We start from the raw sequence: 27225 nt of genomic DNA, 5'->3' as shown, positions 1-27225 counted from the left end.
GTAGAGTATCGGAAGCTGAGCAGGCTGGTGGGAGTGGAGAGACCAGGACACTCCAGGGCAGTCCGTAGTCTAGCGGTAAGGCACAGGAATGCAGGATCTATTCCTCGTGTAGGTAGAGTCATGTGCATCTCCGCATCACGTGACCAGATGTTTTGTACTTTAGACCATACTTTATGAAAGCCACTACTGTATTCTAATTTGCATTCTGTACTTTTTCATTTTATGAAAAAGCACTGTCCCTTCTGGTGAAGTATGTTTGGGGTTGCTTGCTTTCTTATTTGGATATTTTCCTAATTGAACCTAAATGTCATGGAATTGAGGAGCACTCCAGTTTTGGAGGAAAACAAAACTATTAATTTAAAATATTTGACTCAAAGTGGAGTCAGTTGGGTTTGTTTTGGTTTTTTTCCTCTAGGGAATGTGCTGGTGATTTAAAATGCAGACAGGCTTCCTGAAAGAGGTACTGAAATGATTCTAGTTATTCTACTTACTCCGGTATTTATCATTCTGGTCTCTTACTGTACAATGCAGAATCTGATAGTAGAGTGTAGCTACTACTATAGTAAAGAATTTTTGTCTACAAGACTTTAGTGTTGGTGAGAATTTTACTACTGTCCCTTCTTTCACTTCTTCCCGTTATCCCATATCATGTGACCCCAAACGTGACCCCAAATCTCTCAGGTTTAATTATCATTTGTTATGTGAGGCACTCTTGACTCAGGATGTGTAACGCTTAATTTGTCCTGAGCAGGGGGTTTCAGACATAAATGTGCCTTTTTATAGAGCAATTCCTTAATATAGCAAAGTGGCTAAACCAAGGAAGGATAGACCAAACCTGCAGATTCTAGAAAAAGTAGAGCTTATCAGCCTGAAGCTTTCTGTAGCCGAGATACCCTTCACAGCAGCTGCTTAGCATTTCTGTGAGAGACACAGATCTTCAGCATCATTGTTCTAATGGGAGATCGGCCAGAATTCGAGCAGGTAGCTTCTCCTTCAACCCAGTCAGATTTTGAGCAAAAAGTCCAAGTTTTTAGTGTGTTTGTTCTAATTCAGGATCTTCGTCTTACTCATTTTGACGGATAACGCATTAATGCTCATTATTAATCAACAGTATATTTTGTTGTAAATTTAGTGGACCAAAAGCTTTGTCTGCTGCTAGTTTTTTCAGAGAGGCAGAGTTACTGAGGCCACACGCTAAATTTCTTCAAAGTTTAACCTTGAATTTTGGTTAAAATAAGTCCATATACTTACCTGTGTTTTTCTAGACCTCATTTGTCCAAAAGCAAGAGCATCTCACTTAGTCTTGGCAGACAACTATTTTACGCAAGTATAACAAAACCCACTTACAGAGGTCATAGGGTACTTTCTCTTTTGCTGAAAAGTAACAGGGTTTGTACAGAACTTCTGATTGTATGTCAGACTACCTTGAATACTGCTATGAAGTAACTATGGAGGGTTATTTGAGTGGCTTACGATCTGGAAGGGCATGGACCAAGCAGATTTCTACAAGTGCTTTCAGAAGATTTCTTGTACTTATGTGAAAGCAGCTATTTCAAAGATGGATCTTTGCTGAACTTTGTATTATTATGGAGCTGTTGTGTAATCTTTATTCACGTTCTGATAACCTCTATCTTGCAATGGGACAATCCAGACCAGCGAGTACGTCATCTTGAAGGAAGCTCTAAGAAAAGCAAGGAGGAAGGAGCCATGTTAGAAAGGAGAGGAATCCAGTTCTCTTTGGTGAGTTGGACAGTGTTGTGGAAGGTCTGGCTTGTAATGAAAGAGTTCTCTGTCCCCTTCTTCTCAACACTAGATTTGGGACTACGGCTGCAAGCTATTTGACTTCAGAATAACCAGATACGTTGACAGAAATGAGGAAACTTGATCTGCCGTGGTATGTGTGTGTAGAAAATCACATCATCTTCGATGATGAATTTGTCAAATTTTGAGAAGAAAACTGATGGGAAGAGTGAGAGCTTGTAGCTTGCATATGAAAAATCAGATGCTGAATTTGACTTTTTTCCCCCTGAGTTCTTAGGGGCTTTCTTATTCCTTTTGTATCATCATGGATAAAGAATAAATATTGCTGTTAGACCATGCAAGCCTTAATTTATGCTTCCCGATGAGAGATTAAGGTATTAGATGTCTGCTGCAATTAAGTTTGTGTACAGTAGATGCCAGTAGAGGTCTACTGAGTCAAAATAGAAATATGACCAGCATTTCCATAGCAACAACTTCCTCTTGGCAGTCCTATTTATAGAAGTGCTGCAGTCGCAGCCTTAGTACTGCTCTCAGAGGGGCTCTCCACTAAGAGTTAACCGTTTCAGAAAAAATGTACACTTAAAGGTACACTAAGACTGCATGGGTTTGCTTTCTTGTTTTTTATTAAGCAGGGAAGTTATTGGTTGTGTTTATTTTGTTTATATACAATTTTTTAAAATCTTTGTTTCAAAATGGAAAGCCATTAAATCTGTAAGATATTAGCAACTACTGCTCTTCCCTCCGTGCGTTTAAAAAGAAATGCAAGCTAGTGGCATAGTGCTGGACGTATAGTAAAAATCAAAATCCATCTGCTTTTTCCAGAAGCCTTTTTCTGCCTCTGTTTCTACCCATAATTCTTTCTGAAATATGCATGCCCGGCAAGCCTCAAAATGGATTGTGTTTAATTACATAATTTCTGATTAAAATGCTCATTTTTTTAGTTATGAAATGGCTATCTGTATACTTTGTTTTACGTCCTTTTCTCTCAAGCTTTATATAACTAGAAAAAAATCATACATATTTCCTCAGGCTCACAGCACAGAACACTCTAGGTTCTCTAGTATATATTATTTAACCAATTTTAGAGTTACTAAATGCTTATAAAATTTTGTATTTTCTAATGGAAAATTAAACAAACTATTTTCTTTTTCTTAAATGTGTTGGCTGCATTTTCCAACTTATTTTATTGGTCAATAAAAGACCTGCTAAATTCAGCAAGAACTTCAAGCTCTTAAAAATGGAGGAACCCTCACTAACACTTCGTATCAAATAATTGCTCACTCATGTGGTAATAAATAATAAATACTAAAATTCAACTTTCATTGTTGAAATAACTGATGCTTAAAGGAAAAGATGTGCTTTATCAAGCCATCAATTTTTAAAGCAAACAAATAAACTTTCTTTAACCTCTAGAAAAAAAATTATTTATTATTCATTTATAAGTTACTTTTCCATAGATTACAAACAAAATAAATATGTAGAAAATGTGACAATATGTCTTTTGTACATGTGGATGAAGACCAGTGCTGAAAAGGAGAAATACTAATTTTAAATATTTAAAATAAGAAGATAGAATCTTTTTCTTTTTTTTTTTTTTTTTTTTTTTTAGCCCTTAAAGAGAAGTAGAACATGCATAAACAGGCAGATTGAGACTCAACTTTGTAGGCAACCAGGAAAATATTAGGTTTCAAGATTTGGAATTTGGAAGACCTAAATTTTAGTTAACTGCAGGTGATCTGAAATTTATTTTGCATCATGGATCCATTTTTCAATGTCCTGTCAAGAAATACAGTTAATTGTCTTAAAAACTCCTGTATGGTTTTGATTGCAAGATATTCATGGTTAACCTTCGTTAAACACTAGAGAAGACACTCCCAGTTTTGACACAGTATGAGGCATTTCAGTTCTTTGTAGTATGGCATTAGATACTAGGAGTAAAATAAATACGTTTCAAAGTTATATAGATGTGCTGTAATTTTTAATGTTTTTCTATTTTGTACTTTAAAATTCAGGAATTTCATGGTAACTTTACTTGAGAAACATCTTAAATATTTTTAAATTATGTGTGCATTTTTCTGCATTCAATTAAAGCAGGAGTGTACAGATCATGCCATTACTCAACTGTCTAGGTTCTTCAAAGGAAGGAAGGAGGGTGTTCTCTTTCTTAATTCTTAAATTTTAAGGCTTGACTGGTAGGGTAGAATTGCCTCTTAGAAATTGAGAAATTATCCTTTAACAGAGATTATTAAAAAGAAGTTGTCCACATAGCTACATTATTTCCTGATTCTTTTTTAGCCATAAACTGCAAGAGTCTGTGGCTGGGTTACAGTGCTGTGTGTTGTTACTTATGCTTGAGATACACACATCAGCTGCTGGGAAATGCACACAAGGTTATGGTTTGGCCATCAGGAAAAGTATAAATGGTTTTGTTGCCTTTATCAGATTAGAGGACCACAGTGTTAGCCCTTTCTGTGGCTAACCACATCAACATGTTGTTTCTTAGAAATTTGTGGGAGTCTTTTTTCAGTTAAAAAAAAAAATCACTGAAATATTATTTATCAAAATATTATACCTTACACATGTAACATTCACATTCACAGCTGAATCTTGTACCCATCTCTCTGAGTGTTTTAATGTGTTTTAAAATACTGCTAAGATTTAGTGGCTAGAATTTAGTGAAAGTAAAATTTCTGCCTAAAGGAAATCCTTAACATTTCAGTATTGACTTTGGCTGCAAGGAGAACTTGGAGCTTTGTTATCTCTTGTAGAACAGAAATTTTAGAAACCAGTTAGAAACATTGAAGCAACTCTCTTTACATTTTTCTACTGAACTAATGCTTTTCTTAAATCGTATGCCTAGCCAGTTTGAACTGTTTGGGAGCGCTTTGGAAGAGACGGAGTTCTGCAGTCAAAGGGAACCACCGCACCAGCACTGAGCTCGTGGGCCAACGTTGCTCGGTCAGGCACTGGGGTTGTGAGCTGCTTGGCATACACCAGGTACCGCATACACCAGGTACCGCATACACTGAGTAGCCTGGGCAGCTGGGGATTATTTTGCAATAAATATGAACAAAGAGGGGATTTTCAACACTGCCTAGCTGTAGAAGCTAAAAAGAGACCTGGATGGCAACTGGCTAGTCTTAATGACTTCAAACTTTAATTGTTTTTTAAATAACTGACTTGAAGTAAGCCTTTTTTTTGCATCAGAAAGCTTTCCTAGGCCACGAGATTGTCTGTAGAGTAAAACTTATTCAGTGAAAATTAAATGCGTCTTAATCAGGCCTGATATTATATGGGTCATACCTGTGCAGAGAGGTTGGCACACACCTGATGTGACTTTGGTTACACTGAGTGGGTAGAGCATCTGGATGTTGGTGGTGTGGATGGAGTATAGCCAGCTTTTGCTCTTTTGGGAGGGCATGCAAGTTTAACCACAAGCACTGCACAGCTTTAGGTCAAAGCTGGCCCAGGTTCTTCCTCCAGATTGGAGCATGGGTAAGATGACCTCAAGTCTGTTTGGACATGTCTGTATAAGCATTTGATTGTATTTAAAGATTTACAAACTGTTCTAAGGAAAAGCAGTGCTAGCTTAGCAAGTGGAAATCCTAAGACAAGCAGAGCCACAGAATTTTACCTTTGATAAAGTGTCATCCGTTGCTGGACTAGTCAGCTTTTGGGCAGTAAAATACTATGCCAGAGCTTATGGACTTGGTGCTTCATATATAACATATAAAATACTTGGTGTGTATAAATTAATGTTGCATTGATTTCGAAGACTAGTGTGTCAATAAGATGAAAGATTAGGTAAAAAGAAATTGGAGGCTCCACCTTTAAAAATCATGGACTTCATATGACGACATTGAAATCCACCTGGGATGTGGGCTTCACAGAAAGTCAGTGTGGTAGTATTTTTTGTATTATCATTCCAGAATGCCAATCAATGCCAAAAATTTCTGAGGTTAGGGAAGTGTATTGTTCTCTGTGTATAAATATGACCAGTACTTTCTTTTCATGTTTTGCTGTGGAGAAGAACTTCTATAGCGGAGTTCTCTGGCAGTAGTTTGTAAAATTCTGGCAAATTCAGGTTTTCTCTGAAGATATCTTTTAATAATCCCTTTTTGATAACCTTTTTTCACTTAAACCAGTTCACTTCTGTGGTCTCAGAGGGTGGATATTTCTGCTTGCTGTTTTTGGCACCTGATTGAAGTGTCCGGGTTAGTCACTTGGGTAAATTCAGACCTCTGAATTTTGGTGGGCAGAATTGCTCTCTGGCAGTTTCTGCATCTCTCTATTGACTCCAGAGGGTTGGCAGACTTTAACTTATGTAATGTGATGTGAATTTTGTAAATTCCCTCTTTGAGATCAGGGAAACAAAATGGTTTAGTTGAGGGCTTCTGTGAAGGATAAGGCAACAGTAGTGCAAAGGCTCAGAAGCACAGGAGAGGAGACAAGATGAGCACCCATTGTACCAGGGGGCTTTGTTTACTGGAGAAAACAGCCAAGGTCAGAGAAAATAAGAGTCTCTTGGAAGGATTCCCTGGCTGCCTAGAGACTTGCAGTGAGCTACAGGGGAGAGCATGGCCGTACAATTCCAAAGGGCCTCTTCCAGCCCCCAAAAGTTTGCCAAGCAGGGAAATAAGCATACTGTAGTTGTCTAAGTATTTCTTATATTACTGTATGGAAGGTGGCATAACATTACTGTATCATAAAGTGTTTGGTTATATATGGCATATAATGTCTCCCCTCTGCCTGTTTGTGACCCCTGATAAGGCAAACGGATCCCCATGGTCTTCACTAGCTCTTGTTTCTGGCAGCAGAGCCTTGAACCGAGAGGGTGTCATGGCAGTCAGCATTGATCCTGCAACAAAGCAGGTAAAAGGCTGGAAGGTGCGCGGTGGAAAAGGACCTGGAACGGGATCCAGGGAAGGTTGCAGCACCTGACCCTTGCTGGGAAGACCAGCCTGGTCACCAACAAGATAGCAGGTGCTCATCCAGATTTGCAGACCAGTGTGTAAAATCTAAGCGGTTAGGCATTTGGTTTCAAATTGTGAACAGGTGCTGGAGAAAGAAATTATGTTTCCAGAGTATATCTGGAGCCTGAAAGCAAAGGGTGTTTCTGCGCTTTGCGTAGAGTCTAGAAGTTTGAACTGTTGTGTTGACTGAGGCCAATTACAACAACTCTGCAACTGCCTGTTAGGAGGAGTGTAGCCAAATCTGTAAAGTCTGTCCCTCGGCATTTTTATTGTTTTATCATTATCATAGGCGGTTTGTCATCATGGGTGTTTTTTCTGAAGCATGGAACTGTTATGAAATAGTTATGTAATGTCCAAGGATGGATATCTGCTGACATTTGAAAACTATTCAGTGAGAAGCATGGTGGTGAAAAATGAGAGGTATGTCTTTAACACGTGTTGACTAAGACAGGAGACAGATTGTGGAGAAGTTATTTCAATCTTCCTTAAGAATAGCCTAACTTTTTAAGGAGCCACATCTTACATGTGCAGAGGATATACTGGGAAACCTGCCTAATGTATGTGTTTCCATTTTCACAAAAATGAATATTTAGTATTACCCGTTGTAAGCATGCAAAGTTACATAATTTGCAAGTTAGTACAATTTAATGTTATAAATACAGCTCTCAATTTATTTTGCCTATGTTTTGTGCCATTAAAAATTATGCTTTCTAGACTTACTCTAGAGTTGAAAATACTTGAATTTCTTGTGAATGAAAAAACTTTTACACAATTCCAGGAGACTCGCATGCAAAGCTTTTACATAAGCAATGTCAGGAGCTGGTGACCATGACTTTGTAACTCCTTCCAGCTGCCTTTGGGGCTGGAAGAGTGAGCATGCTGCTAGATAAGGATCTACAAATGCTGGTCATTCTGGTACTTTATTCCTGAAAAAGTTAAGTGTATTTGGCTCATTCTTGGAGTAAGGAGAACCCAGTTTGGATAAGTATAATGCAGTCATGTTTATATGTAAGTTCGAATTCAACTTCTGCAGTCTGATTTTTCTCAAAGGAGGAAAATACTACTTTTTTTTACCAATAATAAAATAATAGTTTCTTCAGCAGTTTTTGCAAGTAACCTCCTTGCTTGTAAAGTTGTTTAGTTGAAAGCGTGAAGGTACTAATGATTAGATTACAGCTGGTTATGTTTGCTATGATGATGGTGGTACTCCATCTTAATAACAGGGGAAGAACTGCAGAATAGTCACTTTTCTTTTTTCACTCATGGTTGTGGTAAATTTAAAAAAAAAATCTGCCTTCTGATCTTTAGTTCTGAGGAAATTGTTTATAATATTTTAACATCAAATGTATATTTAAATATATGTGATGCATTAAAAAGCTGTGAAAAAACCATGCTAGAGCAATTACTGCATTTTTTTTTTTTAAAAACCACTTTTCAACTGACATGAAAAGAGACTTTTAGCAGTATAAACCAGTACATTATAGAGCTTTTCTTAACAGGAAGTAGAAGAGAGTAGTGGTTAGAAAACACTGCATACAGGAAGCTTTGACACATGCATAGCTCTTAGTGGCTCTGTGTTGTCCAGCTCCCTTCAGATATTTTCTCTTTTGCTTTGTAAAAGTCGCCGGTGTGTATAGATGGCAGCTCAGAAGGAGGTACCTTGTAACCAGTGCACAGGGACGGCCACAGCGCTGCAGAGACTAGAAGGTTTTGCTAATCGCCTTTTCCATAGGCATTCAAAGAGTGGTGCGCAAGAGCAGAGAGCAGCTCTGGAAAATGAGAGCCAACATTGCTCTGAACTTGCTGTCCTATGGGACAAATCAAGTAAGTAGGGGTTTTTGTTTGCTTTATAGATATTCGTTCTTCAGTTTCCCTAGCAAGTGAAGAACTTGCATATTTGTAATCAAGTACGAACACGGATCTGTGATACGTTCCAGGGGCGATTTTACAATTCATTACCTAAAGGTATTAATTTGAAGACTAGCACATTGCATCAGGCGGGGGGAGGTGGGGGGCTGGTTCATGGACTGGTGGCTGGCAGGAGAATTTATCCCTCGTCCCTTCTTTTCTCTTCAAGCACAGTTGACTTCTTTTGGCAAGCCCCCACCCCAATTTTTACTTCTGAATTAGTTCCTTTGTTTTCAGATTAAATCAGCTAGTTCAGCAGAAATAGAAAACTCATTGTAGTGTTTAAACTTTGGAATAGGCAGACAGTGCTGCACAGATTAACCTTCCAATTATAGGGCTTTTTATCATTCATTGTTTTATTTTAAGGGTTATATACATCAGAACGCTCTATACAGTGGTTAACAATATAAAATTGTGTTTGGTTTTAACTATTACGTATTAATTTGGTGTGGGAATGCCGACTATCATTAGCTGTAATTTCTTAGTAAAGAGTTTACAGTATGATTTGTATGGACTAAAACTTTTCATGATTGCATTTTGAGTAATAAATGTGAGATTTCAAAAAATATCACAATCTAAGTAAATTGACATTTGATTATCACTTTTTTCTTTTAAAGCCATGCATTATTTTGCAAAGCAATTATTGTCTCTGTAGTTAAATACTCATTTTAAAATGTTACAATATGGTAATAGATGATAATTTTGTTCCAGATTTCAGATTCATTGATGGATTTTGAGATAGCACAATTATTTCAATTGAAAATAGGCCTTATTGGAAATGCTTAGCATCACAGTGTTACCATGAAGAAAATCAGTATTTATACATCTCCTTGTTTGCAATTTAAAATATTATGTGAGTAGGGAGTGAATCTCCTCTCAGAGGATAAGCAGTAAACATGGAAACAAAAAGGTGTTAATGCATTGACCTAAAATAGATTAAATCTAGGTCTCCCAAATGAGATGGGAAAGGATCGACTAGTTTTATTGGGAAGATAAATAATGAAAGTGCATAAATTCTGAGCTTCCACTTCTCCAAAATATTTTCAGCTTGGTAAAAATAGAGGCATACTTGTGTTTATGTAGAAGCTCTTTTTTATGTAAATAACTATTTGAAAAAAAACCACTGAGGCATTTTTGTTTATATAACACGAAGAAAAATATGGTATTGACCTACTGACACTTACAAATTCTGACCTGTTTGTGTACAAGTCTCTACTATTTTTTTTTTCCACCTCTATTTAAGGCAGGCTTCCTTGTATGACATGCTTGATGAGGAAATGGACTGTCGTGTCTCTTGATGATAAACATGGTGAAGATGGCTGTTCCGCAAATGCTGTTTTCAGTCATAATTAAGCACAGTGGTTGCATGCAGTTCTTCTGAGCCTAAGTTACTGAGCTGGTAGTTGAATGGTGGTTGATGATGTAGCTTTGATTTCGGGATGAAATTCTGAATCTTTATCCTGAACCTTTACTCTCAATTTGTAGTTTATTTGAAAAATAAAATAAAATACTGTAGGTACACATGGACTAAGTATACGTTTCAAGATTCTTATTTCACTACCACTGTAGCCAAAGGAGTGATAGAGAAGATAAGGAGTACAGTGGAGGGAGTATTTCTGTCTACTACTGACTCCTAATTATATCTTCAGAAAAATACATCATCTGTGAAAATTCTTTGTGAAAAATGAAACAGTTTTGTTGATTTGTTGGGGTTTTTTTACCTGAGGGTCACTAAGTTCAGGTCATAGATTAATGTCACAGAAAGTTTAATGAATAAGCAGTGTTTTAGAAACATGCTGGTGTTTGTCTTGTAAGAATATTTGGACATTCTCAATTATTCTGCCCATACCACTGCAATACAATGTTGGTGTAAGGTTTTAGGTGAAACTACATAGCAGTTAGCATGAATTACTCTTGAAGTTTGAGGCAAAAGCAATCTCTTTAATTACTGAAAAAAGTTGGGAAAGTGACTTCTCAGAATTTTTGTTGGTTTAGGTTTGAGGTAGAATTCATTTGTAAAGAAAGTTACAGCAGAAGGTATAAATATATTAATGCAATACAATGGCAGCTCTGTTTCTATGCCCTTTTACAGGCAGTTACTGCTGAAGCTGTGGGTTTGCTGAAGGGGAAGGAGCTGCTGCTTGTTGGGTGGACTTTTCGTTTCTGTTGTCAGTTGTGTAGTGTTGTGGGTTTGAGGAATTTGCCATGTGGTCTCTGGCCATAGGGGTTTTTTCAGTGGTTGATTTTTGAAATTTAACATCTTTGCTTCATTATTTTGATATGTAAAACATACAGTTTTTCTAACGCGCCTTGGATTCTTGGTCCATGCATGAGACAAATGTGTTCTGTAAAATCCTGAGAATGCAGTAGGGCAGAGGTGGCTCAAGGCACCGTGGGCCTCAGAATCTGTTTTAAAAAGCTGTCTGAGTGCACGTGTGATGGCACATCCTGAACTGGTACCCAGGTCAGTTCTGCTGCACAGCCAAGGGATGAGAGGGTATGATGGTAGTCCCCAGGCAAATGTATTTCATTCTTAGTTTAAACTATCTTGTCTGTGACCACTTGCAATTATATGGAACCTACGTTCTGATTTGTGTCTTAGTTGCTTGTAGCTCTCTGGAAGACTGGAGTGGGGAAGGAGAGGGGAATGAGGCTGCTTGGTTTTGAATGTAGAGACAGTCAGTTCAGTGTGAATCTCTTATTCCTGAACTGATACAAATAGTTTCCAAATCTGTGCATAACAAGAGAATGTGTTAACAACTTGGATAACTGAAATGGTCAGGAGAGTTACCACTATTGCATCTTCTGTCATCTTCGTAGTCTCTAAATTGTAAATGGATGGGTGATAAACAGTCAAAGGAACATATTTGATCTCCAACTGATTTAAAATAATACCAATATACTTTCACATACCAGGGAATATCTTATGAGATTTAGCTGAATAATTACTGTATATTTCTGTGTGTGTAGAGAAAAATACATGTGAAATATGAAATAATGTACAGAATACATTGTGTGAATTGATTAAACCTTTAGAATAACTACTAGTTGGGTACAAGTCAACAGATAATTCTGGTCTAAGGTTGCCATGGAAACAACCAGTGCTTGATATAATTGAGAACATCTTAAAACCTCCTGGTGTTTGCATGCTTTTTTCCCCCTGCCATTTTGAGTTGCTTTAGACATGAATAGGTAGCATTGGTCAGAACAGAAGTAGTTAATGAGCAACCCCAAATATCCGTGTCCTGAATATTGATTTTGGTTTACTACTGGTATCTTGTGCTTCTTAGTTTTTTGCATCACAAGGAGCTCGTAAGGAAGAGCAGCTCTCTGGATTCTGTGTGCTCTCTCTTTCCTGTTAGTGTATAAGAGTGTTTAGAGATTGAAGCGCTGATTTTGTAGAGATTAACATACTTCGTCAATTGTTGGATTAATAGCAGGAGCAATATGTTTCTGAAAACTAGCTTTTCAGCATGAATGGTAAGTCTTTTCTATTCCCTTTGACACTATTTTCTTGTTCTGTCTTCATAATCAGGAAAAATCTACCAGGTTTCCCTTTCTTGTCTGCATAGCTGCATCGACTACTGATCTCTTTGTTTTTGTAATCGACTCACTGTGGATTTCTATTAAAAATCACTGGTCTTAAAGAATTGCAGCTTTTATTAAACATTTTGCTTTGCCTAACTGGTATTTAGTATTTGAAATTCTATTTTAAGGCATTCTTTTAGAAATAACTATTCCAAATCATTAAATAAGGCACAGAACCTGATTTGGAAAATTTTACAATTGAATGATACATATGTCAGTTCACTTCATTTTCTGTGCCACTCATGATAAATTGTTTTATCTGAATTGATACAAATAGAGAGGCCTTTTGAAATTATTACAATCATCACCTAAAAATTCTGAACAGGCTTTTGTTATTTTTCATCTGAACCAGCTTATTCTTCAATGGGTTTTATTCTTTCTAAATGATGGGATAGCAGAATAGTTGAGGTCATTCATGGAAGTAGGGGAGGGGAGTCTCATTTGAAATGAGATATTATAATAGATCTGGTAAGCTTATCAGGCAGGTATTTACTTTCCAAAACCACTATGACTACTTATTACAAGGTACTTTGAATTTAATGGAATTATGAAGTTCTTTATTCTTACTTGGAATATTACTGAAAGTTGTATGTAAATATTTAAGCTCTGTACATTTATTTCCTTAGAAACAGATATCCTTTGAAAATTGTTTGCAAAAAGCTCAAATATGTTAGTTTCTGAAATGATGCCTTTTTGTTTCAAGCAGATAGTCTGAAGCTTTGTGGAAATGACTTAAGAGGGTTAGAGATTGCTCGAAAAGAAAAAACAGTTAATCATATATAGAGGGTTTGTGTGTGTCTTTGTGTGTGTCTGTGTGGTTTTGCTTTATCCTGCAAATTTAAAGGACCATTTTATGAAGGTTTCACTTTTGTACATGGCATGAGATAAAGAGTGGGAGGAGTCACCCCACTGCCTTATCTAATATCAGCTTATATATACTTATCTCATACAAATGTGTTGAGGTCATCTTCCCTGGAATGAAAAGCGTGGCTGTCGTTTCCTCGGTATGCAAAGTACAATAATATACAAATGTCAAAACCGGTACAGATACAGGACAAGGTTTCAGAACTTTATACATATGTTCTAGAGATTTACGTTACAGCATCATGACTGTTCAAGTAAACCTAAACGCGGACTGGACTGTCCCTGGAAGAGGTGGCCCAGCCTCCCCAGCCCTGCGGGGATGCCGGCAGGCGGGAGCCCAGCACGGAGCCGCTGGGGAGCTGGTGTGGCCTCGCGGGGCCACGGCCGGCCTGCACCCCTGCCGCAGGGACGCGGCGGCAGCCCGACCTCCCCGCCAACACTGGCGCCTGCTCTGGAGAGTGAGGGTGAAACTCCAGCCTCACCGCACTTCCTTGGCGGCACGTGCCCGCCTTCGCCTGCTAATGGCGGGAGAGAGAGAGACAGAGGTCTCTCCTTGGGTCGGAGAGTCACCCGTTACCAGGCTGGGCTTCCCATCGCCCTTTTCTCTGTTTCTCTTACAGTTAGGTTGTAGCTTCCACAGGAATTAAGGTTTGTGGAAATTAGCTGTATGGATTTTTGATTTTGCTGCATGGGTGTTTTTTGGGGGTATTTTTGGGTTTTTTTGGTTTTGGTTTTTTTTTTTAATATTCTCTTATGATTGAGTCCATTCAAGGGAATAAAATTCTTACAAATTAGGTGAAAAAGAGGTTACAGGTGTTTAGTTTTGTTGGTTGTTTGGGGGGGTTTTGGGGGGTATGTGTACTTTGTTTTCTTTTCCCTGGGGCTTTATTCTGCAATTTGCATCTGTAGATTTCATACATGTCGACATCCAGGCTCCCAGTTCCATTAAAAATAGATATAAATAGCTGCAACTTCTATCAAGTGTCAATTCCCAGTCAAAGAGATCTATAAATGAGAAGTCTAATTTTGACAAGGAAAAGGTGACTACCTCCTGCTCCATCGAGTGAAGTTTAGATAAAGTCTTGGCTGTAAACATTTTCCCATTTAAACCACTTCTGCTTTTCAGTGAACCTTTCTGGCTGTCTTCACTGCAGCAGTGTTACGTTACACCCTGTCAGTGGATAAAATCAGATCCTCTCCTTGTGAAAGATTGCCAAGATGCAAGTGAAACCTTGATGAAAAAGTGCTGCTTTTTTTTTTTTTTTAATTGCAAGTACAATTAGCTTACTCTTTTCTTTTTCTATTTCTTTTTTTTTTTTCTGGAAAGACTTGACAGAAGAAAAACTGTTTTTCTATTCCTTTGGTTTAGGGTTTTTTGTTTTGAACAGCAGAACATTCTTGAACAGATAAAACTGGAAGGCCAGTTCTGAAAGGTGCTACTCTGCTAGATCTTCCGTTCCACTAGGAATAGGCTTAACACTCCTAAGTATCACCAAGTACGTGACTGGGCTAGTGCTTTCAAATACTGCAAATAGAGGTAATTGCTGAGACAGAAATTCACACTCGTAAGATAGTAGTTACCAAATGTGTGTGGAGACGGATGAAGCAGTATGAGGAAAAGAGCATGAGCAATGCTGATAGACTCTGAGTTATTGTCCAGCTTTGTACACTGGAGAATAGGAGCGTTTCAGGAGCAAGGGTGAAGGGAGATGGTGTAAATATCTTACATGTGTTGGGAACATCTGCTAAGGGCAAGGGACAACAGGTAGCAACTAATTGTTCCAACTACTGAAAAGACTATAGAAAATGGAAGGACGCCATGGAATTTCCAGGTGCCAGAACTATACATCTTCCTATATGCATCTCATGGGACTAATGGTTTCTTCCTTTCAAAAATTCCCGAATGTTACCTATTACCCTCTGACAGTGGACTAGGATAACTTCGTACTAGGTTCGTGTTTTGTTCTGATTCTCGTACGAAATATTTGAAAAAAGAAAAGGCAACATAAGAGTTGCTGCGTTGATGTAGTTCTTAAAATGCATACATCCAGTGAACAGTCCCTCGGGGTGCTTGGTTTGGGGTATAAGCAAAAAATTAATAAAGTTGAGGTTTCTTCCAAAGGAAAGGGTGTTTGGTATGTTTTAATATTGTATCTCCTGAACTGTAACTTACTCTAGTCCCTGTTGTTACATCTCTTATGTATCTTTTGTTACCAGAGAGATTTTCTTCTTCCCTTGGTTTTTAGTTTACATCTCAAATTGTTTATATAATTGTTTGTTGCTAGTTCCTTTAAGAGTTGCTGCTGGTGCTGCTGCTGCACCAGGAGTTTCCCGGCTTTAATTATTGAGGTTCTTACGGGCAGTTTTGTAACTTGACGAATGTTTTTGGTGTTTTCCTTTATTCATTCTGGTTGCAGGTGGATACTCCAGGCCATTAAGAATTCATGTGGTTTAGGGTTTTTTCATTTAATTTTTTTGCAGGATTTGCAACTCGGTTCTGTGCAAATTTTATGCCTGCCTTTTATCCAAATAAGCACTGACTTTAACCAGTTTCTCTCTAAACTCCCATTCTTTATCAGGATGGATAGTAAACACTCTTACCTACTTTTTGCCTGCCCAGATCCTGAGGCAAACAAAAACTTGTTGTTCACTTGATGTGTTGAATTGTGAAATGGGTTTATTTACATAAGACTTCCTTCTTCAGGAAGTCAGTCTCTCTGCTATTTAAGGTTATAAATGAACTTCTCTTGCTTGGCTAGTTACTGCAGGCAACCCTTTCCTGTAAATATTGAAAGTGTGTTCCACAGGAGATATGTCAGTATAGCAATGTGTCAGAATCTCACATCTCGCAAAGAGATGACGAGCTATTTTGCTGATTTACCCTGACAGCTGTGAAGAAGTGTCTCACTGATCCCAACACATGTATATGAGAATTTGGGTAGTTTGGTTGATGCAAGGGCTGGGACAAAGTAGATTTGTGGAAAGCGGACTTAGACACGAGTGCAGTTAAACCAAGACTGGCATTAGCTACTATTATTTTGATGCCTTGTATGAAATACTTGAAACAAGAAGAATAAACACAAGAGTTGCTCATTTCAAGTAACTTGTAAAATGCTTCTGTACAGTGAACAGCCCCTGCAGTTGTTTAGTTTCGAGTGTAAGGAAGAATTGAGTTTAGTAAAACTTGGCTTCCTTCTAAAGAAAAGGGTATTTGTGCATGAGTGTATCTAGTATTCTGAGGGGCACTGCTGCTTGCAGGGGAATTCATTAGTCAATACGATCAACTACCTGCAGATTTTTGCTTGCTATTTCTAATAATCTAACCATAAAACATACTCCCAGTGGTAGCTGCCCAGTAACACGTTATCCTCTTTAGTCAGTGAACTTTTACAGAGAGGGAAGGTGGGGCAGTAACCTGGAGAAGAAGGTTGGTGCTAGCCAGTCAGCCAGTATCTTACAGTGCAGAGGGGTGGACAGCTGAACTAGAGGAGAACTGCAGCAGATGCTGTAAACGTTTTGCTTGGTATGTGGTTTTGACTGTTAAGAGGAAGACCTGATTATTTTCTATATTTGTATTTAACTACTAGAATTTGCTAACAACCTTTATTCAAGAATGTGATACATTTACAATGTATTTTATAGTAGTGCCCTAGAAAATTTTGTTCTTGGAACTCGTTCTGAACATATACTTTATTTCTATTTTCCCCACATGGTAACCATGGAAATGTATGCACTGCAGAAACAGAAGTGTTTGAATTTTCACAATTTTCACACAGTTTTCAATTTTCTTTGTAAAGTAATACCTGTTATATTTCACACAGGAAGGCAGTCTTTTACACTATAGGTCTTGGGGTAGTTGCAGCATTTTCAGATTACTTGCTGGATAAAGTTCAGCTACAACTATAGAGGGTGGTACTGCACAGATGAAGCTTAATTCCTAATTGCTCACAAAGCACATCGTGTATGATAATTGAGGATTTTACTTGTTAACACTTCTTCATGTAACCTTTTATGTATGAACTAGTTTCATGGGTAGGGAGTGTTAAGTACTGCATTTGAAAGTAATTGTATTATTATAAGTATTAATTTAAAATTTTAAATTAATAGAATTAACTTATCTAATAGAATAATTGAAGTTTAATAACTTAGAATCATTACTCAGAAGCCTTTTCAGTAGTCTAATGCTGTACTTCCATGGTCATGTTACACTAGCACAAACCAGTATTCCTTCAGAAAAGGAGCAGTTGTTATCTGCCCCATACGTTTGCCCACTTCTGCCCCACTTGTCCCCTCCCAAGAGGAGAATTCATGTGACAAAAAGAACGAGGAGCTGCTTCGGATTAAAATTAGCTTCCCTTGTCCTCCCCTGCCTTCTGTCAGTTACTTTTTAATCTGGCCTAATTCCCTGACCTGGCTTGGCAGTCAGCCACAAGGATGCTTTTGCTCTTTCAAGGAAGGTCATGATAGAGGGGCAGGAACGAGTGGCTGTGAAAGGACAGGACTGGGGTTTTTTGTGTTTATACCAGCCTATACTGAACGCTGAACTGCAGCCTAACAAACCAAACTGCTATTTCTTGGACTTTTAAGCCTCAAAACACCTGGATTGTTGCAAGAGAGGAAGCAGATTTACGAATATGTTGTCTCCAGCAGTCTGGAATAATTCCCTTCAATGAACACTTCAAGGGCAGGAAGAAGGTATGAGAGAGATGCCTTTCCTTAGGCCAAAGCTTAGTTTTAACATATTCCAGAACTAACTGTACGCCAGTTCTAATTGGTCATTTTAGAGAACTGAAACAAAAAAAATCAACTATAACAAATCAGCAAAAGATTGCTAATAATGCTTTAATTTGAAAGGAAAGCTTGGGCAAGAAAGAGGTGCCATCCTGAAGGAGCAAAAGACCCAAAGGGATCTGCACCCACCAGGAATCTGCAAGAGATTTTAGGTAATGTCCCGTGCTTGGATGTTAGATAGGGTATTCTGCTTGTCTGCATTGAGGAAGTCTTGCATATGATCAATAATTTAGGACTTGATTAATAAATCCCAGCTTGGTTCATAGGTTTGCGTTGTTTGTTTTGGTTGGGTTTTTGGAAGAGAGGCTTTTGGTGTAACTAGGAAATGCAGCATTTATCTGTGTGTGTCTTGAGGGGGGAGTCATTTTTTTAATGAATTGTATTAGTTTATAAATTTTGATGAGCATTGGGTCTGGATTTTCTTTTAGATTAAGCAAGCAGGTTTTTTATCTCATCTATATTTTTTGGTGGAAAATGATTGAATCGGGACATATGCATGTACAACTCTGATTACCAGAGCTAGTACAAGACTTGATTGTGTTTGTGACTGAATAAATTTACTGATTTACATTATATATTTTGGGGTTTTTTAAACAAAATTTCAGGGATTCACATTTGAAGTGAACTCTGTGTTAGTTGGGTTTGGTCCTGTCTCCTTGGAGCAGTCTCTGTTATGTTGTACTTTTGGCATTAGAAGGGTTCACTGCCTCTGTTTGGACCAGTACTTTATGATTTAAGAAAAAGAATAAAGGAGAAAGACTGAAAACTGGATTTGGAAATAAAATTGATTTTATTATCTCCAATAAAAATGAAGAAGAAAGTCTGGCTGTGGCAGTTGTGTCCAGTAGAATATCTACTGCTCAAAATTCAACAAAGATAGGTATTATCTCTGACAGCTGAAAACCCAGCTCCTGTTTTGGTTTGTCTGTCACATCTCTTATGCAGGCTGTTGCTGTCTAGCCAGCCAAGTAAAGAGGTGAAAAGTAAGTAAGACTTCAGATTTGTTTAATTTACAGCTTAAAGTTATAGCCTGCAGCACTGAAAATTAAGGAAAAAGAAAAAAAAAAAAGAAAAAAGAAAAAAAGAAAACTTGGGCTCTTTATAGAGCACTTAACTGTTGCAAATTTGCTTTTATAAGACTGACAAAATACTGTCTAACTCAAGGCTTTAAAATTGTGGACAGCATTAAAAGAAGATTTTGCCTGCATTCCAAATTTTGAGTTGTAATTGATGAGAACAATTTGTATTTTACAATTGCTGCACAATGTAAATAAATTCTGGAATGTGCTCCCCCAAAAATCAGATTCTAGTGCTCTCTTCTAGTCTTTAGGCACTGCAGCTGTAGTTGCTCTTAATTTACTGTTTATCCTGTTCCTCTCCCTTTTTTGCCATGGTTTTTCCATGCCTTTCTCTTCTCCACTTCTTAACAGTCCTTCCCAGTATTCCACAGAAGTGTTTACAGTGTACAGTTAGATTAATAGCACTTCCATTTTAATAGCAAACTTATATGCTAAGTTGTTAATTCCTAAGTGATCGTTCATTTACTAAGAACTTTTAGGTTTTGTATTCCAGCAAATGAGCTCCTTCAGAACTGCTCTGTATGGTTTGGGTTTGGTTTTTTTTAACTGAAGGTTGTTATCCATTGCAACTGGGTAAGTTAGTTTGCTCTGCATCACCAGTTTTTAACATAATTAGCATTTAAACAGAAATATAAGATCAAAACCTTGCTCTCAAAGCAAAAAATGGGATAAATGACATATTAAGTTGATGCAGAGTTTATTAATTTAGGCTTCGTGACTTTGCATCTCTTCGAGCAGAAACAACAAAATTCTCGTTAGTCAGTTTTTCCCAAGAGAGCCAGTAAGTGTAGCTCGCCACAGTGTTAAGGCACGATTGACTTGCCCTCTACCAGGCTTCTACCACGTTGGACTTTTTTTCCCCTCACTGTTTTCATGTTGTGAGAAACAAAGCATTTTGTTCTTGTTGACAGTCTGTTTCAATGATACCGTTTTAGTTGGTGTTTTGAAGAGTTTCCCAGCTATTAAAACCTTAACTGGTGCTCACCCTACTTCCTTTAAGTGTACTAACACTTAGTTGTGTTTATTTTTCAAAGACTTTCCGGGGTAGAAAAGTCTTGCTGTAAGCCTTGTGACATTTTTCGTGCTAATCGAAAGAGAAACTTAAAGACATTTAAGACAACAGGTTAATGGTGTAAGAGTGGGACTTAGAACTTGGATCGTACGCTTTTCACTTGCTTCTGAAATCTGGTACCATAACCACAGGATTCACTGAGGCATCTATATACATCTCAACAATGTTTAAGGCTATAAATATGTTTTTATAAAAATGAAATATATACATTTATTTACTAGAATATCTTCATACATATTTATTTTTCCGTTAAATGAAATTTGGAGATTTAATTAAATAGCCCATTTAATTCCAGGCTTGAAGTGATTATATTACAGTTTTGGAACAGAAATCGAATTGTATTTTGATAAAGGGCATTTTAAATACCAAGCAGAGATTGGCATTTAGCATAGCAGATGGGGATTTGTAGTGGTGCCCAGTGTTTAGTCTTAATCAGTTTAGTTCTTGCTTTTTTGCCATGAATCCCATCCAAATACTTTCTTTCCCCCCACCCCCCCAAAAAAATTTCTGGCTTGCTGGCTCTTGTGGGAGATGTGCTTGAGAATAACAAATACCGTGCACGTGGGAGGTGGGAGAAAGGCAAAGGAATTCATGGTAACTCTTCAGGACTGCTCCATCTGTGACCCCTTTCCCTCTGCTGTCATTGCACCCCTGCAATTGAGAGGTCCTAAACCTTTTTTTTTCCGGAGCTTTCCTCCGACTCACTCTTAAGCTGTGGTTTAGGCCAGAGTATGCTTTATAGTACTCGTATACCATTTGTTAACAATTTTTTTATAAGCTTGCTAACTTTTCATACAAAAGTTAATCGATTAAACAAACAAAAAAATATGCATTGTGTGAATATACTGTTAGATAACAAATGTCCTGCTGGTTGGGGGGTGGGGGGGTCGTCGGATTCAGGGCTGTTTTGGTTTTGTGTGTGGTAGGGTTTTTTGATTTGTTTGGGGTTTGGGTGAGGTAGGTTTTTGTTTGGTTTGTGGTTCTGTTGTTTTTTTTAATACCTCCTTGTATGCCAGTATTACCTAGGAACCTCTGGATCATGAGTTCCACTTCCCTTAGAAATCTCGTCCAGCAGGCTTTCCTGCTTATCACCACGCTGCCTCGGGTCTGAGTAGAGCTCTCCACAGGCCCAGGCTCACGCCACCGGTGATACAGAAGGGGATAACTTATCTCCTGTCTAGCTGTCTGTGCACCTGGAGCGTTTCTTCTGACCAGGGTCCGAACTGAAGCAGGCAGAAGTTATAAACCTGCTTCAAGTCTTTCAATTGTGACTCCTTAGCCGTTACCCCATTTCTTAGTACCTTTTTCTGAATTTCCCCAGATTACCTACAATATGCTTTGGGTGTTTGCATTGCATAAAACTTGCTTCTTTTGCCAACGATTGCTCTTGCTCATCATGAAGAGCTAGGTCTGTGCTGTGTGTTTGTGCTTACCTAATCTGTGGACTACTTGTGCATCTTCTCCCGTTCCAGCTGGTGTCCTCCCTGATGCTTCCAGTTGTTTTGGCCACTGCTGTGGCCCCCATTGTGCCAGTGCTGTTACTCCTGCTTTGCTCTCTCCTTCCAGCACCTTCCTTTCTTGCGCAACAGCTTTTCCTCCTTTAGTTTCAGCCTCCTTAGCTCCAGCTTCTGCTGTACCAGTGAAACCTGTCTGAATAGGGTCTGTTTGTGCTGGTCTTTGCACACACTCCTTGCATCCTCATCTTCATGTCGCTCAGCCATATATGAGCGATCCTTGCTCTTCAGTGCTTACAGGAACCTGTATATCAACATCTTTCTTGGGTTCTTTTTTTGACGTTCTTACAAAATTAAAGCATACTGGTATGGTGACCATACAGGATTGCTGTATGCATTCCAGTTTGCATACAGCAACTTCAGCCGTGCAGTTCAGACTTTTCAAGGGGTTTTGTTGCTGTTGTTGGGTAATGGGACTGAAATTTGATTGTGAATTTTTTTTTGAGTCTGCTTGCCATTTCTGAGCTATCCACCACATGCCGTGCAATTCACACATGCTGTCTTTTGGAACAAAGTGCTAAGTAGTGGGAAGATCACCCGATTACAGGTTTTATTGTGATCCAGCATGCTGCGATGAAGATAGATATGCTTTTGTTAGCAACAGTTCCTTGGATGTGTATGTCTTGGAATAGATTGATTATTAAAGATGCCAACTTGATCTCCTGAAGTTTTGTAAGCTGTGCTTATTTCTGTGATACATCATCTTTTTTTCATACTGAATTTAGCTGCCTTTGGTTTTTTCTCTTTTCTTTGCTCAAACATTCTGTGATTTAGCATGAGTCATTCTGTCTGTGTGGGAAAGGGCTGGTTTATTACAAGGTCCATTCTTGAGTGGGGAGGGGAAAGGGTGGAATGTATTTGTGTTTTCTATGTGTTTGTTGTGGAAATGCATAAAACTTTTTATTTTTCTTCTCTTTCTTTCCTCTCTTCATCATCTCATCTGTGTGGGTGAATGTTCCTGCAACCCCTTGGGGAACCTATAGAGACTTTTGGTATGCTCATTCCTTCATTAGTGCCCAAAGTCACAGATGCTAGGAACAGTTTAAAGACTAGAAGAGCAAACAAGAGTCACATCATAACAATGTTAAGTGGCTAAAAATGTGCACTTGAGGAAAACTCCTCTAAGTTACCATCTAATCAACCTATTTGTTTGCATCATCGCAATAATACCAGTGCCACTACTACCCAGTTGGCGTAAATTTTGATTTTTGCACTTGAAAAGTAGAAATGAAATGTGTTCTCCTGTAGCAAGAACTAATGTTTTGTGATCACGAGAGAATTTTCAGAAGTACCTATCCTGTTTCAAATTCTAAGTCCTGTTCTCAGAGGTGACTGAAGTGCATGCACTTGTTGCCTACATTCTGTTTGAAATCATCTGCTGAATTGTGTTGTGGTGTAGGAGCCCAGGTAATCTCTGAAAATGAGAACCAGGCACAATTTCACCCACTTTCTCATTAGGAAGAAAATGTAATCCAAATAAAACACACCACAGAATATGAAATCGTTTTTAAAAGATAGTGATTTTAAGATAAATGAGTGTCCTTAGGTAGCTTTATTCTGAAAATACATGTTCAATGCTTCTTTCCAAGAAAAGAGCGCAGAAGTAGAATAAGGCAGAAGCTTTGTTGAAGGAGAGCTTGTGGTTTATTGATATTCTAGAAATGAGAGATTTTTCGCATGTTTCCACAATTTGAGTATTTCCAGCTGGATCAGCTTTTTTTCATAAACAGCATTCTTTTTTCCATAAGTAGAACAAAGATGACTGCATGTAAATGTTGTTGTATATTTTTATAAATACTGGATAATTATATTTCAGTGCAAAATATGTGGAAACTTAAAATACTTATTTATATGAACAATGGAGGTAGCATGAAGGATATTTAAGACACATGTACTGTAATAACGTGAAAAAATGAGACCAAATATTTCATGTTTTGGCTGTGCTATATAGCGTTAAAGTTAACGTTCATTGCTAAACTACAGCCACTTAAGTTTGAAGGCTCAGCTTTCTGGTAATCTTAATCATCATCTTTTTCTTGTCATTAAGAGAAAATAATGTTCGTGCTACTTTAATGTTTAAAAAACTTTATCAGTAGTCATCACTTTATCAAGTCATCTCTGTTCTCCTAATGGAAGACAGATCATCAGGCATGAATTTGGACACTGTTAGCTTCCCTTTTTTGTGTTGAGAAATTGTTTCATACCACAGGAAATCCTGTCCTTTTCTCAAATCAGGATCATTAGAAGTCATTACATGAGCAACCCCCGTAATTTAAAAACAATGTAAATATTTCCCCCATATGGGACAGATATGTCAAACGTTTTACTGATTACCCACGAAAATATTTTTAACTCTCAGTGAATTTTAATGCCAATTTAAAATAGTTCCTTCAATATAAACTATGGTTTTCTTACTCTGCTTAACCATAAGTTTACAGTAATAAATATGTTCCTCCCCTCTGATATTGCCTGTTTGTCTTAAAATAAAATTACTAAGTGGATATCACACTTTAAACACTTTTCTAACCTTGAGGTCTGCCAGAACTTCTGACAATTTTTCTGAAATTTTCATTATTTTGATGCTGTTCCATTGGAGTCAGTGACAGTGGGAGGCATAAACCTCTTTTTGAGTATTTTGTGATAGTTGAGTCCCATAGCACACTTGAGAGGGGAGAAAAAAGGCAAAGCAAAAAAAATCCATAACCAGTCTTGTCCAGGGCTGCCATTGTTCTTACTGCTGCTGTAACGGTACCAGTAATAGAAGAGCAATAAGAGAGTTTTTGAAAAGTTCTCTGTGTAGGTACTAGTATTCTCTGAAAAGTACAAAAAAGTTCTGATTCATCAGATGATTGTTTACAACCCCTTATAAACCTGATTTTTTATGACCATCAGAAGGTAAAATACAGTTGCTAAAAAATATATTTCCAGATATTGACCAGAATGATCTTGGCACATTGCTGAGTATTTTTAGAAATTGCTTGTGGCGGAACACCACGGTACAAAAAAATCCACTGTTATTAATGTTACATTATGTGAAATGATTCAGAGAACACAAAAACAGTATGATATTTTCTTCTTGATTCTGTGACTCTTTTAGAACCACAGCAATGTCTGAAACACCTCCCGTTTATGACTGTGCATTAAATAATCCGCATTGATCTGGCTGATAATTGATAGTCAAAAAATAGAACAGCTGAAAGATGATCTGAACAAAATATGTTGGTGCACATTTTAGAGAGTCATCCAGAATTTTGCTATTATACATTCCTTCAGTTTCAATGGAAAATCAATATTAAAAATATGTATTCTCTGACTGTGGGCATGCCTAATGTGCAGTGTCGTTGTAGCCCTGTGCTTTGTCTTTGCTTGCAGTAATGCTGGCCATTTGGTACTTGAGCTTGCAAACAGCCTTTAAATAAAGGTGATAGCGGGAAAAAGTAATGAGATTGACATTACGCTCAAGCAGTTGAAAGAAAACGTAACTTTTGTTTAACAAAAATAGATAAAAAGTTTATCGTTGTGGAATGGCTGTTTATAAATGTCAGGTGTTTATGGTTTTTCCCCAGTCAAATTAAGAATGTCTTACATCACCTTAAAGCCTGCTTGCATGTACAGTATTGTGAGTTATTAAAGCTGATGTAGTTTAAGTAATTTGTGTAGAGTGATGTAGTTACTCCAGAAAGCTTAGAGATCACCTGGAGCTATTGTAGAAGTTCTAGAGGCATTGGTGCTTGCTTTCATATGTGGTGAAAATTGCGTATTACGAGTTGAAGAAAGAAGTTGATAATGAAGTTTACATATTTTGTTAACAAAGCATTTGCATTGAATCCATGATGAATTACATTAATTAAAATGTACTTTTTTGTATGTGTTTTCAGTGAAAGAGTTCCTAGCCAAAGCCAAAGAAGACTTTTTAAGAAAATGGGAAAGCCCCCCTCAGGTATCAGTCATTTAAGCATTCAATAATTTTCCCTATTGCATTTTTTTTTTTATAAACTTATCAGTGTGTTATCAGTCTGTAATGAGCAGTGCAGACAACAGAAACAAGTTTAATGCAATTTGTAAAGAAGTTTCCATTTTTAGTGTCAGTTTTCTCATTGAAGTTCATCAGCAAAGTCTCTTAGGTCTTCTCCAGATTTGAGCTGATAAAGTGCTGGTACTGAACAACAGCTTTCTCTTACCGAGAAGGAAATTCACCATCAACACAACAAGACTCAAAATCTATTGGCGTGTTTTAGCTGGTGTCCTGGTTTCAGCTGAGATAGACTTAATTTTTTTTCTGGTAGCTATAGTGCTGTGTTTTGGATTTAATATGAGAATAATATTGATAACACACTGATGTTTTTAGTTGTTGCCAGGTAGTTGTTGTGTCTACGCTCAGTCAAGGACTTTTTTCAGTCCTAAGTGTTGGCACATCTGTAATTTACCCTGTTAATAATTTCCCCCATGGTATTAAGAGGAATTAAGGATATTAAGTCTACTGCATGGGGCTTGGGGGCAAGTTAAGGAGCTTGTCAGAAATCTTTTAAAAGTTTGACTTGGGGGTTTGGGGAAGGGTCACTGTTGTTTTTAAAGCAGCATTTGAAATGCTATGGTAATGAATATCTGAGAAAATTTACTCAGTGATATGCTCTCCAGACAGCTGTCAGGTAGAAGTGTCTCTAGAGCTTGGGGGTTTTTTGTGTGTTCTAGTATTCTTTTTTATGAAGCATGAGGGGGTTATTTATCTGCATGCTAAATTCATGTTTACCGCTAAATGTTTCTTACTAAGCTTGTGTCATCTTGTATGGATAACTTACAGAAATGTTGATACAATTCAGTTAAGTCTTTTTCTGGTTTAATGAGTGCAATGTAAAATCTCTTCTAAAAATCTAACAGACGTGAAATAATAACAGTATAGTTGTCTTTTAAATTTAAATTTTACTCAATTTTCTTTCATAGATCAATTCATACAGCTAAAATTGTCCTTGGGTATTAAATTGTCAATAATATCATTGTATCCTTGTACATGTAGAATACTGCTGGCCTAGATGATTTTGAGAGGCAAAAAACCCTTGGAACAGGATCATTCGGGAGAGTTATGATGGTGAAACATAAATCCACAGAACAGTATTATGCTATGAAGATACTGGACAAACAGAAGGTTGGTGTAATTTATAGTGGATTTTGTGGTAGAAAAGAGTTCAATGTAGACAAAGATCTGGTAACTGTGGCTAAACTTTGTTGCACTTAACTGTGCTTTTGCTTATTGCACTTGAATACTGGTGACACTTTAAACAGTTGACTTTCTTTTTTAGTCAGCAGATTCAGTTGTTGAGATTGTGTAGAATTCTTACAACGGCCAATAATATTAATGGCACGCTAAAGAGGCTCTAAGTAGTTTCCAAGGCATTAATAAAATGTTATCAGTTAAATTCTTTGCTTAGCTTTTGTAAGGTGGCCTATATATTCTTTGGCAAAAGCAAAATGTAGTGCCGTAGTTAAATAAGTAAATACACTTTTGCAGGGTAGCTCAAAATTCTGGAAGACTCTTTGGATCAGAAATTCTCAAAATTTTCAATTGTGACCCATAATTTAACAAATTGCACAAATACTTACTTTTCTGTTATTGATCCCATGAGGTATTACTTTTTGAATGCATAATTATGTAATAATTCTGTTGCATCCATCATAAC

The 27225-nt window shown here is 37.5% G+C and overlaps 1 protein-coding gene across 3 annotated transcripts in view; it reads left to right on the top strand.

The window, feature by feature from the left end:
• PRKACB (protein kinase cAMP-activated catalytic subunit beta) overlaps nucleotides 1-27225 on the top strand; it is a 75037-nt gene that overhangs the window by 28952 nt on the left and 18860 nt on the right. The window contains exons 1-3 of one of the 3 annotated variants that reach the window (XM_054833436.1): nucleotides 8318-8558; nucleotides 25429-25490; nucleotides 26565-26693. In XM_054833436.1, coding sequence (XP_054689411.1) covers nucleotides 8372-8558; nucleotides 25429-25490; nucleotides 26565-26693 — 378 coding nt within the window. In that variant the 5' untranslated portion in view covers nucleotides 8318-8371. Of the gene's footprint in view, nucleotides 1-8317; nucleotides 8559-11758; nucleotides 12123-25428; nucleotides 25491-26564; nucleotides 26694-27225 lie in introns of those variants that run through there. The other 2 variants (XM_054833437.1, XM_054833435.1) reach the window with 2 other exon arrangements.

Source organism: Grus americana, chromosome 8, assembly GCF_028858705.1.
Source record: "Grus americana isolate bGruAme1 chromosome 8, bGruAme1.mat, whole genome shotgun sequence".
NCBI lineage: Eukaryota > Metazoa > Chordata > Aves > Gruiformes > Gruidae > Grus > Grus americana.
The sequence above is the reverse complement of the archived record's forward strand: the minus strand, read 5'-3'. Positions and strand labels throughout refer to the sequence as shown.